A 19,640-nucleotide genomic window follows, 5' to 3' on the forward strand; every position below is an offset into this window, starting at 1 on the left:
ACTTTGGAGCTTAAAGAAGGTGGAGTCGTCCGTCTAGGTAACAATAAAGCGTGCGAGGTTCAAGGTATGGGTACTATTCATCTTAAAATGTATGACGATCGTGATTTCCTTTTGAAGAATGTGAGGTATATTCCTGAACTTAAAAGAAATTTAATTTCCATAAGCATGTTTGATAATCTAGGGTATTGTACTAGGATTGAACGCGGGGTAATGAGAATTTCTAATGGTGCATTAGTAATTGCTAAGGGGTCTAAAATGAATGGTCTTTACATTTTAGAAGGTTCAACTGTTATTTCTAATGCATTAGTAACTAGTGTTGAAAATGCAGACATAACTAAACTATGGCATTTGAGGTTAGGTCATGTTAGTGAAAGGGATTTAGTTGAACTAGCTAAACAAGGTTTACTAGGGAAAGAAAAATTGAACAAACTAGACTTTTGTGATAATTGTACTCTAGGAAAACAACATAAGGTTAAGTTTGGGGTGGGAGTGCATAAGTCTACTAGGCCATTCGAGTATGTTCACTCGGATCTTTGGGGTCCAGCATCTGTGTCTACTCATGGGGGAGGTTCATATTTTCTTTCAATAATTGATGATTACTCTAGGAGGGTATGGGTTTACATAATAAAGAATAAAAGTGACACTTTTGAAAAATTCAAAGAATGGCATACCTTAATAGAAAATCAAACAGGAAGTAAACTAAAACTTTTAAGGACTGACAATGGCCTGGAGTTTGTTTCAGAGCAGTTTAATGAGTTTTGTAGGAAACTAGGTATAAAGAGGCATAAGACCGTTGCATACACACCGCAGCAGAATGGACTGGCTGAAAGGATGAACAGGACCTTGCTGGAGCGCGTGAGATGTATGCTGTTGGGAGCTGGATTACCCAAGAGTTTCTGGGGAGAGGCAGTTAACACTGCTGCATATTTGATCAACAGATGTCCATCAACAGGAATTGATCTAAAGACACCTATGGAGGTTTGGAGTGGCAAGCCGGCAGACTACTCTAACTTGAAAATCTTTGGAGCTTTAGCATTTGCACATGTCAAGCAAGATAAGCTTGATGCTAGAGCTGTGAAGTGTGTTTTCATTGGTTACCCTGAAGGTGTGAAAGGTTACAAGCTGTGGAAGATGGAGCCTGGAGGATCAAAGTTTATCATAAGCAGGGATGTCACTTTTGATGAGACCCGAATGGGGATGAAGTGCAAAGACCTTGAGAAAAGACCAGAAACGGGGGTGGAGAGAATTCAGTTTGAGGTGGAGCCTTCCATAGATGAGAGGGAAAAGGAGGATGAGACTCAAGTACCTGATGAAAGTGGAAGTGATGAAACAACTGTTCCTGACTATCAGCTAGCAAGAGATAGGGAGAGGAGAGTTATTCGTCCACCTAATAGACTCGGTTATGCTGACCTTATTTGTTATGCTTTGAATGCAGCTGAAGAAGTGCAAGACTCGGAACCAAAGAACTTCAGGGAAGCATCAGAAAGCATAGATAGTCAAGACTGGTTGAAGGCAATGAATGAGGAAATGCTTTCATTGGAGAAGAACCAGACTTGGAAGCTTGTGCCATTACCTAAAAATAAAAGGGTAGTTGGTAGCAAGTGGGTGTTCAAAAGAAAAGAAGGTATACCAGGGGTCGAAGCACCAAGGTATAAGGCAAGACTTGTAGCAAAGGGTTTTACTCAGGTTGAGGGGATTGATTACAACGAAATCTTCTCACCTGTGGTGAAACATTGTTCTATAAGGGTACTTATGGCGATTGTTAACATGTATGATCTTGAGTTAGAACAAATGGATGTGAAGACCGCATTCTTACATGGAGAGTTAGAAGAAACTATCTACATGCAACAACCTGAAGGTTTTGTGAAAGACAATTCAAAAGTGTGTTTGTTAAAGAAATCTTTGTATGGGTTGAAGCAGAGTCCAAGGCAGTGGTATCGTCGGTTTGATGATTTCTTATTGAAGACTGGATTTGTGAGAAGCAACTATGATAGTTGTGTGTACATGATGAAGAGGAATGAGAAAGTCATTCTCTACCTTCTTCTTTATGTAGATGATATTCTTATGGCAAGTTCTGACAAGCAAGAGATTCAACAGCTCAAGGAGAAACTAAATGGTGAATTTGAGATGAAGGATCTTGGCAATGCGAAGAGGATACTTGGTATGGATATCTTGAGAGACCGGAGTAAAGGTGAGTTGTTCTTATCTCAGCATGATTATTTGAAGAAAGTGGTGGAGCGGTTTAGAATGACAGATTCTAAGGTAGTGAACACGCCACTTGGTCACCATTCAAAGTTGTCGATAAAACAGTGTCCTCAATCCGAGGATGAGAGAAAGAAGATGGAGAGTACTCCCTATGCAAGTGGGGTTGGAAGCATCATGTATGACATGGTTTGTAGTAGGCCTGATTTATCATATGCAATTAGCGTGGTAAGTCGGTTTATGGCAAATTCGGGCCAAGTTCATTGGCAAGCTTTGAAGTGGGTTTTGAGGTATTTGAATGGTTCTTTGAAGGGTGGTCTGAAGTACACAAGAACTGATCCAGGAAGAGATGCTTTGGAGGGATATGTGGATGCGGACTATGCAGGTAACATAGACACTAGAAAATCCTTATCGGGTTTTGTGTTTACATTGTTCGGTACAGCGGTAACGTGGAAGGCCAATCAACAATCTGTTGTAGCTTTGTCAACAACTCAAGCAGAATACATAGCCCTTGTTGAAGGGGTCAAGGAAGCCATATGGTTGAAGGGTATGATTGGAGAAATGGGGATTAGTCAAGGATGTGTGAAGATACATTGTGACAATCAGAGTGTCATTCATTTGGCAAATCACCAGGTGTATCATGAAAGGACAAAGCACATTGACATTCAGTTGCATTTTGGAAGAGACATGATTGAGACAAAAGAGATCATGGTGGAGAAAATTGCATCGGAGGAGAATCCAGCTGACATGTTCACCAAATCGTTACCTAGAGCTAAGTTCAAGCATTGCTTGGACTTGATTAACTTCGTTGAAGAGTAGACGGAGGTTGGAGAGAGCAGCACGATGGTTGATGAGAAGTCGGCATCACCATTGATTTAAAGGCAAGGTGGAGAATTGTTGAATATTGCCTTGAAATAATGTAAAAATCAGAAAATCATGTTTTGGTAGTCTCTGCCTGCTCACGCACAGGCGTGGGAGTTGGCGCCCAGGCGTGAAAAACTGGGCTGAACTCAGGTTGCTCACGCCCAGGCGTGGGAGGCTGCGCCCAGGCGTAGTGTCTGCGGGCCTATATATATGTTATGCGTTTTCTGACTTTTTAAAGGGGAATTTAGGGTTTCAAAGGCTAACAAAAAGGCTAGGGTTGAGAGATTTCATCTTGGGAAGACTCTAGGGTTAGGGAAACATTCTATCACCTTGGGAAACACTTTCATATTGAATTTCTTGGTCACGCGAGGAAATTCGGGCTTAGGGTAGATTTAGGAAAAACTCTAAATCTTGTAACTCTTGTGGTGAATTTCATTGTAATCAAGGAACAAGTTTGATAGTGGATCGGAGAGCTGCTCTCTCCCCCAGAGTAGGTCACATTGACTGAACTGGGTAAACAATTCTCTTGTGTTCTTTTCTTTTATCGCTTTATCTTTTGATTTGTGATTTTTATTGCCGATCTCATTATTTAATTGCTTAATCGTTATTTGCTCCACACATCAATTATTTTATTGGTGTGATTCAATCCGAATTCACAACACTTCTTCTTGTGGTGCGTTTTATTTCATGACAATAGTAGATGATTTTTCTCTTGGTGTTTGGATATACTTGCTTACAGATAAGAAAGAAGTGCCTCGGATGCTCATGAATTTTTTCTCTTTGTAGGCCGAAGGGCGAAGCGGGGTTGGGTATTCGAGACCTTCGGTTAGTTAATACAAGTCTTCTTGCGAAATGGCGGTGGAAGTTGTTGTCACATGAGGAAGATGCGGTGTGGAAGGAGATCGTTATAGCTACATATGGAAGTGATATTATTGGTAAAAGATTTCTAGGGGATGTGGATGTACCAAGAATTGCTTCATCTTGGTGGAGAGATTTATGTAAACTAGATGGAATTTCTAACTGGCTTAGTTTGGCAGTGGGAAAGAAGATAGGAAGAGGTGACTCAACATCTTTTTGGAATGAAATATGGGTCGGGGGTCAATCTTTACAGCAACGATTTCCTGGCTCTTTGGTATATCTGCTCAGAAACAGGAGGTGATCCAAAACTTGGGTGGCATGATAGATGGTCAGTGGCGTTGGAATTTGTTGTGGCGTCGAAATTGATTTCAATGGGAAGAAGATCAATTTTGTGAACTATGTGATATTATTGCTCAGTTTGCTCCTATGGATTATCATGATAGCTGGCTGTGGTTAGGTGACGGGATCCAAGGATTTACGGTTAAATCGGCATATGGTTTATTGGAAAAAATGGAGCCTAGTACACGAATTCTGCAACCTGTGGAGAATTTTGCCTTTAAAAGGCTTTGGAAGTGTGCATGGCCTTCGAAGACACGTAAGTTTGTGTGGCAATTGCTCTTAAATCGTATCCGACAATGGACAATTTATTGAAGCGTAGGATGCTCCAGCATGACCAACAGAATTGTGTATTGTGCGGACAGAGAATAGAAACAGCGGCGCACTTATTTCTCCATTGTGATTATACGCGAAGGTATGGTATGACCTTACTACTTGGTTGGGTTTTTATCTGATGATTCCTCCAAATATTGTCACTTCTTTTGCTACGTGGACTACTTGTGGCAGTACAAAAATTGTGAAGGCAGGTATGTGTTTGATATGGAATGCTTTTATGTGGGCTTTGTGGAAGAGAAGGAATGATTGTGTGTTCAATAATACTATTGTGAGTGTTGAAGAGATGGTGGAACAAATTAAGGTTCTATCATGGCAATGGTTTATGGGGAGGATTGCGAAGGGTCCCTGTCTTTTATATGAATGGAAGTGGAGTCCGATCGATTGTATGGGAAGGTGATGGTGTTTGGATGCCTGCTATTGTATGCCTGCTGTTCTTGTTTGCTGCAGTTGTGATTTTGTGCTTTAGGGAGTTTGCTGTCTGCATCTTTTCCTTTGTGGCTAGTTGCTTTTATTTTCTGTTTTGAACCATGTTTATCCATGTTGTAGTTGTACTATATTACTCACATAACATGCCTTATGTTATGTTTTGATTTTGTTACATAAAATCTTTTGCTGCTCAAAACAAAAGAAGAAGAGAAGTTTTTTTTTTGGTAATGATTCTTTTTCTTTCTCTCTCCAAAAATTAAGCCATGAATTTGCGGTGGTTAGTTAAATTTGGAGATATGCATAATTTAATTTTTTATCATTTTCTTCTAAGAACCATTAGATACATCTACTGGTCAATATTAATGGTTGAGGGACTGATGTAGAGGATCTGGAAGGAGAGGATCCGGATCCATACACGCGATTAATCGCAACCCAACCGTTACACCGTTTCTAACAATTACATTACGCGCGTTTCAGTGTTTTCATTTTCTTCTTCTTCTTCTTCTTCAGCATTTCCAAAACGATTCGTTTCAGTTACTTTTTATTTCACTTTTTAATTTTTGATATGAACCTTACTTTCCTCAACTTTCACAATTCGTGACTGAAACGCGCGTTTCAAATCAACCCCGAAAACACTTTCGTGCGGTGAATGATGGACTTCGAAGAAGCGCAGGATAATCTATGCGCTATAAGACTCTTATACAGACTTCTTGAAGATAACGTTAACGTTTTGAAGGATTCAAATTCAGAAAATGTTAGCGTTTTTTTTTACTTTATATTAACCTTTTTAAGTGTTTTTGTTTGAATTTGATTTCTTCATAATGAATGAATCTGAGAAGTGCTTTTTGAATTAGTAACTTTTTTTTTTTGTTTGATTTTGTTTGTTGCAGGTGGTTGAGAGAGCTCGAGTTTTATTGAAAAGTTTACTTGATGTTGCTGTTGAGATTGTTTTTGAGACTCATTTAAAGGTTTTGCATCTTAATTTTCATCAATCTACAATATAATTATTTTCTATTTTGGTTCTATTCACTGTTTTCATGGGGTGGTGTAAACTTATGTTTAAATTTGATTATGATTATGTTCAATTGAAAAATCATGAATTCGAATTTATTGGACGGGTTAGGTTTTAGACTTTGCTAAGTTCAAGTCGAAATACAAAGTTGCAATATTGAGTCATCTGATCTAAGACAACATGGGTTTTGTCTCGGGTGAATTTGCAATTCTCAAACTGTAGGGAAACCTCCAAATTTTATCTAGGTTTTGTCCAATTGAGAAATCTGGACTTTTTTGCAATCTAGATCATTCCATTATTTTTATTGGACAGATTATGGTCCAACTTTGGTAAATCTGAGTCAAAATACAAGGTTGAAATGTGAGTCGTCTTATCTAAGGTAACCCTAGTTGTTTGATTGCGGAATTTTTTTATTTTACAAGCCAACCATTGCAAATATTTTAGAAGAGAAACAATGTTCAGATACACAAATCCGACACTGTATACCCAAAACCGTATAAAATACACCAAGGTTGTGTGTCGTTCGGGTTCTGAGGAGAGAGATAAAATTATTAAAAATGTGGAAACTGGTGTCGGTGTCTTTGTTTGATGAACATTTCTCTTTTTTAAACTTTTACTATTTTTGTTTGAACTTAAAATGCACTTTTATTTGCAACAATGCTTCTACTTTTAGTACTCACCTGACTTTTTAAAGAGGAAAGAGATTATAACTTATGTGATTTATATTTTTATATGCTGATTTAACAGATAACAGCAACACAAGCAGGCAACTCTAAGATATCCATTGAACAAGAAAAACATGTTACGGTGCCGCAATCAAAGTTTTCAATGGCAACCAACACGTCTCAAACCTCGGAAAAATATCAAACTAGCAATGAAATGGCTATACAGAAGAATGGACAGCCTCAATTGGAATTACTATGTAAAAAAGAACTGTCAAATTTTAGCATGTCTGATAACGGAGGAACGAAAAGTAAAACACTAAGCAGTTTAGGTGAGGAGAATGGTATGATGCAACAGAATCGATCTAATGAGGGCACTTCACCAAACATAGATAGTAATCATCATGAGCAACATCATAATAATGTGAATGTTTTATATGGTCTTGGTGATCATGCAGAAGAATCATTGCAAATGTTAGACAAGAAAGCTGGTGAGTCGTCTAATGATGACAATACTATGCCGTTGCTGAACAATATTCGTGAAGTTGAATGCAATTCTAGTGCTGCCAGATTTGCTGAATGTCTAGCACAGAAGAGTGATTTCTCTGATGATTTGGTTAATGCAATCAAAAGAATCGAATCTCGCATTTTGGCCTTTAAAATTTGTTCAAATTTGGTTGATTCCAGTAAGAACGGCACAGTTCGAGATCTTTCACACAAAGTAGCTAATTTGGGAAGTCCCAAACTACAGAGAAAAGACAGTGCTGCAAGAAGTCAGTTGAGTTCAAAAAGGCCTCTCTGGGAAGGACATAGATTAATGAATCAGCACACATGTGATTCAAGTTCTAAAGGTGAAAATTTGATTACAGCAAATGCAGTTGAAGAACCATTTTTATCTCGAAATGAATCATCGAATCAGAGTCAGGTGGCTTATCAAAATTGTGGACTGCATACAAATCCAGAATCTGCAAAAAGCATTTATATACCAAAACATATTAGTACCCAAACGGTATCAGTAAGAGAAGAATTGAGAAGTGGAACTAGGATCCAACCTTCAGTACAAAACACGGTCTTTGTAGATAGAGTCAAGTCTTTGAATAGGTTAGTTAGTGGTGATTCTCAATTTGGAAATCAAGCTAGTGAGTGTATTCAAGGTTTGAGGGTTCCTTTGAGTCAAGATAATCTTACTAAGAAGTCTTCCATGTTAGGTAGTCAAACAAATAGGGAAAGTTTAGTTAGAAAAACTCCAGTAGCAGGTTGGTCTAAGACTGATCCGAAACAGAAGGAAAGGAATTCTGAATCTTCCCATGCACAAAAATTAGCAAAATCCACACCCAATGTTGCACGGAGAGATAAGCTACCCCCTCATCAGATGGTAATAAAACCAACTCTGTTAGATCAGAGATCAAGTGAGATTAAGGTGAATTCCCATCAACATAGAGATGGGTCAGTTTTAGACAGGAGAGGAAGTCATAAGACGGGACATGCTGAACCTTCTAAGACAAGGGTTCGGCCACAACTTCATGAACCAGAGGAATCAAGTTCAAACTCTGACTCTTCTTCTCAATCGACTTCTCAGCAAGACAGTGCCAATACTAGTAGTCAATCGGAGGACTCCTTGTCAGTTGGTACACAAGGTTCCAAATCAGGAAGGATGGTTGATGCATCATATGAAGGAAACTCAGAAGAGAGTAGTGATTCATATCTTAATAAGGAAGATGACCCTTCATATAGAGTTGGAAGTTTTCAATCTTATGGACATCGCAGTAAAGGAAATCCTAAGAAAACAGTTGGAGGCCTAAAAAGACTGAAAAATAAGCTGGGGCTAATCTTTCACCATCACCACCACCATCATCACCACCACCATCTTGATGGTGATAATGGTAGCACTCATTCTTATGAAGGTCCTAGACATTCAATGTGGAATAATTTACAGAATGTTTTCCATCACAAAAACAAACATGGGATGATAACAAATCATAAAGATGAGAAGACAAGGAGAGGGGCTATTACAAAATATTCGCCTCGCAGAAACCAGGTTGGGCAGTTTCACAGACTTGTGGAAGGACTATTGAGACATATCCGGCATTCGAAAAAACCAAAGCCATCCAAGAATGGTTGGGTGAAAGGGTCTAAGAATACTGCACATGGACATAGGAAAAAGAAGCCGCATTGGTGGCAAATCCTTCCACGACGCCGAGGAGTGAAGTTGAAAAACAAAGGCCGGGTTAAAAAAATGGGGTTTATAAGCCAAAAATCACTTAAGAACTAAGTCTGAATATGCACATTTGAATTTCTGGTCTTTCAGGTATTACCTTATATAGCTTGTGGGATTACAGTTCCTTCAATTTAGGACCTATCAAATATTCTGATCAGGTATATCCTTTGATTTTCTTCTATTCTTCTAGATACTTTGGCTCTGTTGAATGGCCACCTGGTGAATCTCCCAATTTGGTTAATGCTGGCTTGGTGATCCTGTATATGCACTGTCATACGAAAAATTGACACGAAAACTCTCTGCTTCTCATGTTTCAAATATTTTTATATTGATATTAATGTATAAATTCTTTGTTAATTGTCAATTTTAAAAATGACAATTCCTTCTTGATGTTAGAAGATCTAAGCAATTTGGTAGAATATGCTTCGTTGTACTATGCATTTGTTAAATATAATCTATTCATTTATTTTATATAATATAAATAATCATGTCTTTTTGTGTATAAAAATATTAATTGATCCAAAGTTGCATACATGACATGCCTGCCACCAACATTAATATTATCGACCTTCCTTTTGCGTTGACTTTTATTTTTAAATTCCAATTTGATAATTTCAATAGTTTTAATAAACCAAAGTTATACATGAAAAAGATGATTCAGCTTGTATAGCTTCCTAGTTCTTATGGAAATTTATGCTGTATCATTTCATTCTTAACATTCTTCTTATATTTGAAAGTATATAGCTTGGTATATAAGTTATACTGATGAAAAATTCTTCCTCTACTTCCTTCAACCACGGTTGGACATACAATGTGTTTGTGAGTTTCTACGGAGATGACACTCATCTTTGACCAAAAATATTTTCAAGATTCTATCAAATTTCTCTCTAATCTTTGACCACTCATCCTCAATGTATCCTTTGGTAGCTTTAGCTGATTCTTGCTCCACTCTCAACCGCAGCCTTTGCTTCCTCAACTCATCTCTTTCAGCTTTCAACATTCTTCCTGCATCAAAGGTTTCTTTTTTCTTTCTAACAGCAGAGTCCCTAGCCACTTCAGATATTGAAATGTTCCCTTTAATGAAACTAATCTGCTCTTCTAACTCTTTCATTCTTTCTTCCAAATACACTAGTTGGCTTGTTAACTCACTTTCTATGGACACAAATTCACTGAATTGGTTCTTGTTGGCTACTACACCCTCTTCAAGTTTTTGTAGCTTTGATAGCATTGTCGTTGAGAAGTCAAGTTTCATGTTTGCATCATTGTAGTCACAACTCCACTGAGTAAATTCTGCTAAAAGTTGTAGTATTACAGACTTTAACCTCATTGAGACATCATCATCTGCAATTAAAGTACAAAGATATTCCAATGTAGTTTTCATTGATGTGGATGATGTTGGTTCTAGAAGATGACAAATTTGTTCTGAGAGGACTTCCTTCAAAGTTTCCAAGGCTTTCTTGGTTTCTTCACTCATTTTAGGATAAACCAATTTTGAATCATCACTTGTATCTCCTAACGAAGCATATCTCTCAGCATGGAGAGTAGAATAAAATGATTCCATATTGTCATCACTTAAAGATACTTTTGGCTTCGATTCTTGATGACTCAGCAAAATGTTGTCTGCAGGATGAATATTAGGTTGTAAAAATATACATGATATCCAGTAATCACAATTTGTGTTCAAATATACACCTGAAAATCATGGTTAATGACATTTTAAATTTTGGTTAACCATACTGAACGTAATTAACCACGTATTTAAACTGTGTAAACCATCAAAATTGATGTCAAAATATTTTGCAAAAATTATATCAAGTAACAACTGTTAAACTAACATTCTAATAGCATTGGATCCCAAATTCATGAACTCTTACCTTTATTCTTCTCATTCATGCAGTTTAATTGACATTCTAATAGCATTGGATCCCAAATTCTATCACCATATAGCTGCATATCCGATGAATAGATTTCCTTTCTTTGATGTATTGTATCAGCTGACAAAACATCTGTAGTTTTTCCATTCTTCTGAACCTTACAATCATTACCTTCAAACATTTCTTCCCTAGTTGAAGCCGAAAGAAGTTGCATATGTTCATCTGATATTTCATGAAGTTTTGAATTCTCAGGCAAGGTGCAACAATCATTTTCCAAGTTTTCTTCATAATGACATTGATTTTCATGTAGTTCCTTAGATATTTGAGTGTTATCCAAGTTTTCATTAGTACAAGGACTAGAACTTGTGATCAATATCAAATTTGGTATCTTCACTTCCTCATCTTCCTTATACTCATGAACTCCACAAAAGGATACTGCCACATCTGCGCCTTTACTCGCATCTACAATCTCACAAGAAACTTCCACATGATTCTGTTCATGCAATAAATATGTATTTAAATCCACCAAATTTTCTTGATGATAAAGCCATACAAGATCACCAGAAACTGAAAGGAAGTACTGTTCTTTATTCAATGCTTTCTGTCCATTAATAGATATTTCGACTTCACATGCAAAATAACCAATTCTTTTATTTCCTAATTCAAAAATGAAGCATAGAGCAATTCTTGGGAATTTCTGGCCAATCCAGAATGACATGGATCCTTCTTCGCTATAGTAATTGAAGTTGAATGGCATTGGTAATCTTGGCCTTGGTGCTATAACTTCAAATTTGAATTCCTTATGGAATCCCTGTTACAAAAGAATTGTAATGTGATTTGGAATATCTACCAATTCTCAAGTACTCGGAAAGACAAAGGTTTTGTTTGGATAAATAGCTTAACTAAGAGCTTATCATATACTCCCCCGTTCCCTATTATTAGCAAAATTTCACTTTAAGTTCATTGAATAACTGTTGTATTTGAAACAGAGGGAGTAAGTGCTTATGCATAAGCTATTTTTGTATCAAAAGATAAAATAAAGTCAATTTGTTTTTATATAAGCTATAAGCTGTTTTCATAGGCTATCATGGAAAGCTTGTGGAAATAAGCTGAAAACAACTATGGACATGTCATGATTTGTTTCCGTAAGTTCTCCTGAATAGTCTCACAAGTGTTTATGCTGAAATAAGTCAATTCAACCAGGTTCAGAGTCAAAGTGATAGAGAAGTACCTGGCTCAATAATAGGTTCAATGATTGTGAATCCAACATTATGCAACTAGTGGCATCTATATGTTCTAAATTAGGTGGAATCCCAGAAAATTGTTGAAGATTCTTGCAATTGGCCATGTAAAGCTCCTGCAAGCTACTCATTTTGTTGAAGCAATTAGGCAGGGTTACAAAATGGTTTCTTGAGATGTCTAATGATGTGAGGTTGGAAAAGCAACAAAGGATATGTAGATCATCATCTGATAGATTACAGTCACTAAGATCAAGTGTTTCCAGTAAAGGGAAACCATGTGAGGATTGCATGCTTGAAGATTCAAAATCTAGACATGGTTTTGGTGGTAACTCTAAATCTGATGAACTTTCCATGGACTCATGAAATAGTTGAAGTTTTGGACAGCCAGAAATATCAAGTAACTGAAGATTTGGTAACAAAGAAATGGTTTTAGAAAATTCCTCAAGATTTGTGCAACATTTTAGTACTAACACCTCAAGGTTGCTGAAGTTGGCCAAACTAGAAGGCAATTCTTGTATAGCCGTCTCTTCCGCCTCGATGATTCTCAGATTTTCCATTTTTCCAAGTAAATGTGGGAAATTCTCTAGTTGACAACATCCATTAAGAGCAATGCATGATAAAGATGGCAAGTTTAGGACACTTGGTAACTTCTTTAGCTCAGTGCACCTTTCAACACCTAAATAAACAAGTTTATCAAGTGATCCAAGTGTTTCATGAATCTCAACTAAGCTTGTACAATCCTCTAGAATGATTTGCTCTAAGTTCGGTATCCCCGAAACATCAGGTATATTTAGTAGGGATTCACATGAACTAAGATTCAGAGAAGTCATATTTGCATAGTTCTGTAAAACACAAATTCAAATGGTTACGTTTTGAATAAACATAATAGTCAGAAACAGTTTCTCGAATAGGATTACCATAAAATAATAGCCATGAACTACGCCTCAACGTTATTATAAATATTCTTCATACCTTGAATGGTTTGTCCAATGTTATATGACTGCGCCGCAACTCTAGCATTACAATTTTCTCGGGAAGGAAATCAGATGGTAAAAACGTAGAAGGGTATTCCTCCCAATCAAGCAGCCTTAAATTATTTGGTAGATTTACCTGGCCTCCGAAAAATTCAGCATTCCGAATTATCAACATTCTAAGGTTTCTCATCTTCTTGAGGTCTTGAGGTTTTAGCTGCACCTCTTGCTTTTCAGGTAGGCTCAGCATTATACCTTGAATCTTGTCAGTTCCCTAAATAAAATTTCATGTTAAGCAAAAGTAAGCCACATCAGAATCAATTCAATATATAAGATACTTACCTGTGTTTTTGGGTTCTATGGTGAAAAAATTTGATTTTGAATGAAAGGATTTATGTAAAATCGATTCTGCTTAAAAGTGAGTTGAATGTAAAGTAATTTATGACAGATATAAATCTTACAGTTCCATCAGACAGTACTTGAAGCACATCTTCATAATGCCATAACCTGCTCCGTTTTCCGGGATCCATCGGTGATTCTTGCCGAACAATTTCCTTCCCCATATCTTGTATAAGATCATGCATTGACAATACACCTTTTTCATCCAAGTTTATGAGAGACTTGTCAACAAGCACTGCAATACCGATAACTGGATGCAGATCGCAAGCGCGCAACGCTTTCGATGTATATTCCATTATCTCCCCTTTAAAGAAACATGCTATATACAGAAAAATTTCCTTTTCATTTTCCTCTAAACCATCAAAACTTATTCTAAGTATATCCTGAACTTTCCTATTAGGAGTTCTCTTGTATTTATCCAATGCAGATTCCCACTGATGAATACTTCTACCACACAAATCAGAACCTAAAATAGTTAAAGCCAATGGAAGACCTTCTGCGTAACAAACAGCGCGATTCGAAATATCTAAATAAGTATCTTTAGGTTCACTTCTTTTAAATGCATTCCAGCTAAATAATTGAAGAGATTCAATGTGATTTAACTTCTTAACCTCATAAGTTAAACCAATTTCATGAGCAGTTAACAAATGTTTATCTCTTGTAGTTATGATAATCCTACTTCCGGGACCGAACCAATCAAATCCGCCGACTAATGCTTGAAGTTGTTCAACATCATCCACGTTATCAATTACAAGTAGTACTCTTTTTCTACATAACCTATCTTTTATTATGTTGATCCCTTTATCAACATTGCCTAATTTCATTCCTTTCTCTCCAAGTATCTCAAAAAGAAGTCTCTCTTGGAGTTTGACTAAGTCAACCCTATGACTTGCATTTTCTCTGACATTTGCAATAAAACTCGCGTATCGAAATTGATCGTATATTGTGTTGTATACAGCTTTAGCAATGGTTGTTTTACCAATTCCACCAATACCATAAATTCCTATCATTTTAACATCATTGCATTCGAGTTCTAAGAGTGAGTTAACATCTGATACACGAGCTTGGAGTCCGACAGGGTGTGTGGCGACGTTTAGAGGGATTCGATTCAACTTTCTTGATACCTAACTCAACCCTACAAAACCGGCTTGTAAGGTGAGGATTGCATCTACTTTGTAAACACATAGTTATATACATATCCATCTTGCAAAATAAATATGTTCTAGATGATAAATCATGAATACATTGAAATTGAAATATCAATGGTTCATTTTCTTATCTTTAAAGTGAATCACTCACTTCAAATTAACTAAATCCTAAATATATGGCTGGATTTATTATTTTAGATTCTCTGTTTAGTCATTGGTAATTATTAACCATTGTTATTAGATTACATGTCTAACACCTGAATTTCAAACAAACGTAAATCCTAAAAATATGGGCCTGCAATGAATGAGACCGTTGCTCAGGTCGGCAACGAAATATTAGTTTTTTATTTTTAATTGACAAGTCACACAAGTGTGCAACTCTGTAAAACATAAAACTATAATCAAATCAAAGGTAAGGGTAACCGTGCATTATCCAATTCTTTTAGTGATATACTAATATCCTCTGTTTGGGTTAATTAACGATAAGCAATCTTATAGTTGAAAAGCTAACTTATAGCTATAGTTGATAATTGATAATTTATAGTTGAAAAATTAGTAGAATAAAATTAAACTATTTTGATAAATTTAATTGTTATAAATACAAAATAACATAAAAGTACATGATTATCGGATAGTTATTATATTTTAAAAATAAAGGTTAAAGTGAAATAAAATATAAAAAGCTATAAGCCCTAAAATTATTTAAAATTTAAAATATCATCTCAAAATATAAACTGGAAAAATTTGTTACCAAAGTTTAAATACATCTTATTTTTTATAAACAAACTCACCAACCAAACACTTTATAAAGAGGGTGGCTTAAACATATAAATGTCCACACACTAAATGTTGTACTTAATGAACAATTAATATTATATTTTAATACAACAATTAATATTGTTCTGACATAAAGTAATTTCAACTCCCTCCTAATCGTAATTGTGATGATCGAAATGTGATCTTTCCAACCAAGTTTAGCATTAATCGCTACTTACCATAATTAGTACTCCCTCTGGTCCTTATTATAAGGAACACTTTGAAAAAATCACACAGACCAAGAAAACACATTGTAAATAGTTATCTTCATTTAATACTCCTATAAATTTAAACTTATTCCATCTATACCCTTATTTAATTACTTTTGATTCAACTAACTTACTTAATTTTAATATTATTTCTCATAATAAATAAGGGCATAAGTGAAATTAAGCATTTAAAATATTTAAAAATTGGTCAAAATTTCTTATAAAAAAGACCAAATTTTTCCCCCAAAGTGTTCCTTATAAAAAGGACCGGAGGGAGTATTTTAATACAAATTTTGTTGCAAGAAGATGATGAGATCTGGATAGGCCCCTCTAGCAGTGTACGCACTAGTAGTTATTTCAGTCATTTATTTTTAAGATCTGTTTATGATTCAACGGTTTTCGGAGTATGCAGTATAAATTTAATAATTTAATATAGTACTCCGAACACAAATATAAGAAAAAATAATTGTTTATGCTGTATTTAAGAAATTTAGTAAGTATAGTTAATTTTCTTGATTTAATGCAAAACATGAGTTAAGTTTACTATATTACTTTTTGAAAAGTGATTTATGCCTTGAAAATCACATAAACTTTTGAAAAGTAAAATGATTAAATAAGAGTATATTAGGAATAGTAGTATTAATTAGTTTAAAAGTAGTTGACTTTTGTTTATATTTGTATCCAAAATTTGAAGTGTTTTTTTTTCTTCTTATATTTGTGTCCAGAGGGAGTAATTTTGATCTCAAACCTTTATATTTAATCGGACGGTCAATGGTAGTTACCCAATAACTACCTTAAATAACACGGTTCGTTCTCCTGCCACTATGATTAAAAGGGAGCTTGAATCACTTCATATAAGAACTAACTTCCTAACTAGATTAAGCGGTTCAGTGAGTCGGATACTGGTAATGAAAACTAAAAAAATAAATAAGAAAAATGTCATGCTAAACAATATTCCCGAGATACTTCCTAAATATATTAAATAAAAAAAAGTAAAGATAAAATTAATGTTAAAAAAATAACTTTTTATATTTTTACCGTACCATGTAAATTTAAAAATAAAATTTTCTTATTATGCTTAACTAATCCACAAAAGTTACTATTTAGCATATATTCCATAAGAAAGGAGAACAATTCTTGTCAAAAAATGAAAAAAGCAATACATACCCATTACTAAAATGCCATCCAGAAAGGTTTGCAGCTTCGGTCAAAGCCATCCTCCATTTCTTCACCTTCTCTTTATTATCTTCAAATTTTTCTTCAAGCATATCAAATGCTTCTTGATAACTTCCTCTCTGATGCCTCACATCTGATGGACTAATGTTATAAAAAACTGAACAAACAACTTGTTCTTTCTCTTTCTTACACTCAAGAATCTTTACAAGTTCATCAAGGCACCAAGTGGAATTAGCATAGTTCTTTGAAAATATTATGATTGAAATCCTTGACTCATCTATTGCTTTAAGAAGTGATTGTGAAATCTCTTCTCCTATCCTTAACCCTTCATCATCTATGAAGGTGTTGATTCCCCTTTGATCAAGAGCATTGTAAAGATGGCCGGTAAATGTTTCGCGCGTATCTTCGCCTCTAAAGCTTAAGAAAACATGGTAAACATATCCATGGTTGAAAGAAGATGGGGATGAAGCCATATGTGGGATGAAAGAAAGAAAATTGTAAACTAACACATGGGGATGAAAGAAAATTGTAAAATGGTATATTTATCAACTTTGTTTTTAAAATTTGTGTTTATATAACATTATTGTAAAATTTTAAGGAATGAATCATTTCTTTTGGTCCTATTTTCTTGGTTCATTCACCAATGATAAAAGTTATTAAAAAAGAGAAAGAATATATGATTACTTTTCTTGAGCATCCTATATTATTGGCCGCAAAGTCAACTGTTCTGGTTTTTTTAATTTTTTTTTTTAAATTCGAATAATTTGAATGTACTGGTATATTAGACCATTAAATTGATAAATGAATGATTGTTTATATGATTTAAAAAATTATAACTCGATTATTGTATTTAAGAGATAATAATATCACAAGAAAAAACTCAATTTCATTGTTTATAAGCCTTACACTTTTTTTAACATTTTTTCATAAAAAAATTCAATACTAACTGTTATGAGGAATAAAAATTCAAAAAAAAAATCAAATTTTATATTTTTGACAGTTTTTATAAGTGATATTTGGTTATTATAATTGTTTTAATGATAGGAAAAATAATTTATTTTAAAAAAATATTCATTTACCTATAAATTTAATGACCTAATGTACTGATACATTAGAAATTATCATATATACCACATAATTTTCCTTTTTTTTTACCTTGTTCGTAAAATTAACTTTTTTAGATTCAATTAAAAAAGTTATTTATGTAGTCTATATTGTGAACCAAATACATCATTTTTCACTTTTCGGTGAATCTAAATTGTTAACTTTTACTTATATATAATACCGGAGAAAATAATAATGAGTACACACTCAATTTAATTTTTAAGTTATCCTTGTTTTTCGATTTAGTCCCTAAACCAAAACCATCAAATTATTCCTTTTAATTTTCTTACCTTGTAATCATCAGGTAGCGGAGTTGGATCCTAATGTACTAGTTGCTATTAGAAAGCTATGGAGGAATTATGTCCCGTCCAAAATTACGGTTGGAGGTTACTTCTAGAAAGGCTACCCACGAGGATGGCGCTTCATCATAAATGTATTATGCTTAATCTGCATGATCTGTCGCGCATTTTTTTTTTGGTCCACAAGGATTGTGTCCATCTCTTCTTCCATTGTCCTTTTAGTAAAAGAGTGTGGGACGCGGTATACATTTGGATAGGTAAGAGCTTACCTATAGATGTGGGAGGTTGGAATCACATTTTGTTGTTTGGTGCTCTATTCAAAAAAAAAAAAAAATAGATGAACGTTCTAGACATTTGATTTGGTTAGCCACTACGTGGAATATTTGGAAGCTTCGAAACAATGTGGTTTTTAATGGAGTTATGCCGAATATTTCTTCCCTTTTGGATGATATCAAAGTTATTTCTTGGACGTTTGTTAATGGTCGGTCCGGCCACAAGGCTTGTGTCTCTTTTTTTAATTGGTGTCTTGATCCTATGATTTGTATCCAAAGCTTGTTTTAATCTACTTTGAGTTGTAAGAGATTAAGTACTCCTTTTGATGACAGAGTGGCTTCCACGTATAATGAATGATCTCATCAAGTGATTCTTCAAATTAACAAAGTAACAAATGAAAGGGGAAAAGAAACAAACAAAGATGGATTTGAGGAAAGAGAAGAAGGCGCCACAATCAAGAAGATTGATAAGCCAAGAAGAATCGCCATAATGGTAAGAAAGCCATTGATAAGATTCAAACAAGTTCTAATCCAAGAACTTAAAAGAGGAGACATAGCTAAGATATACTTCTATTTCATTTCAAAGTTGTTTTTCAAATAAGATTACAAATGTCTATTTAAAGAGAATACATGAGTTTTGGTGTGGCCTTTTCATAATACCAACAATACCCTTGATTTTTTTTAATAGCAACAAAATCTTTTATTAACAAACTCACCATAACATAAGGTACATTTTCTTTTAGCTACAAAAATCTTTTATTAACAAACTGACCATAACATAAGACATATCTTTTTTTTTTACATAAGTTAGACACATGCACGCGCGGAACGCGCCTAGTGATAGTAATTAACTTTATTATATTATTTGTGTCAAAAAAAAAACTTTATTATATTATTATTTTTTTTTTTTTTTTGAAGGTAATTATTATATTATTATTAGTAGTAATATTGTTGATGTTTCTATTTTTATGCGTATGTATTTTATTATTTCTACTCTATAATTTTTTTATTGTTTTTTTTTTCATTTTTTGCATAGATTTATATATAATATCTTTAATGTTTCTATTTTTTATATATTTTTTTACTAAATTTTTTTTTCCTATTTTTATACATAGATTTTTATATTTTTTAACTTTGTTCCTATTTTTATGAGTAAAATTACAATGAAGAATACAAAACTTGGAATACTACTAAAACTGATAAGGACAAATTAATAA

At 34.5% G+C, this 19,640-nt stretch overlaps 3 protein-coding genes across 3 annotated transcripts; 1 reads left to right on the plus strand and 2 right to left on the minus strand.

Moving 5' to 3' along the window:
• Positions 1–6,791: 6,791 nt before the first annotated feature.
• LOC123909089 (basic-leucine zipper transcription factor A) lies at positions 6,792–9,381 on the plus strand. Its single transcript, XM_045959866.1, has one exon. The coding sequence runs from the start codon at positions 6,863–6,865 to the stop codon at positions 8,966–8,968; it is 2,106 nt and encodes a 701-aa protein (XP_045815822.1). The 5' UTR covers positions 6,792–6,862; the 3' UTR covers positions 8,969–9,381.
• Positions 9,382–9,499: 118 nt separating this feature from the next.
• LOC123904012 (TMV resistance protein N-like) lies at positions 9,500–14,534 on the minus strand. Its single transcript, XM_045953711.1, has 5 exons — positions 13,462–14,534; positions 13,002–13,274; positions 12,020–12,871; positions 10,789–11,599; positions 9,500–10,534 (listed from the first exon to the last, which is right to left on the minus strand). Exons 1-5 carry the CDS (start codon positions 14,407–14,409, stop codon positions 9,705–9,707), a joined length of 3,714 nt encoding a protein of 1,237 aa, XP_045809667.1. The 5' UTR covers positions 14,410–14,534; the 3' UTR covers positions 9,500–9,704.
• Positions 14,535–16,516: 1,982 nt separating this feature from the next.
• On the minus strand, positions 16,517–17,381 carry LOC123905103 (disease resistance protein Roq1-like). Its single transcript, XM_045954744.1, has 2 exons — positions 16,740–17,381; positions 16,517–16,541 (listed from the first exon to the last, which is right to left on the minus strand). The coding sequence occupies exons 1-2, from the start codon at positions 17,219–17,221 to the stop codon at positions 16,517–16,519; spliced, it is 507 nt and encodes a 168-aa protein (XP_045810700.1). The 5' UTR covers positions 17,222–17,381.
• Positions 17,382–19,640: the final 2,259 nt, after the last annotated feature.

Source organism: Trifolium pratense, linkage group LG2 (assembly GCF_020283565.1).
Source record: "Trifolium pratense cultivar HEN17-A07 linkage group LG2, ARS_RC_1.1, whole genome shotgun sequence".
Taxonomy (NCBI): domain Eukaryota; kingdom Viridiplantae; phylum Streptophyta; class Magnoliopsida; order Fabales; family Fabaceae; genus Trifolium; species Trifolium pratense.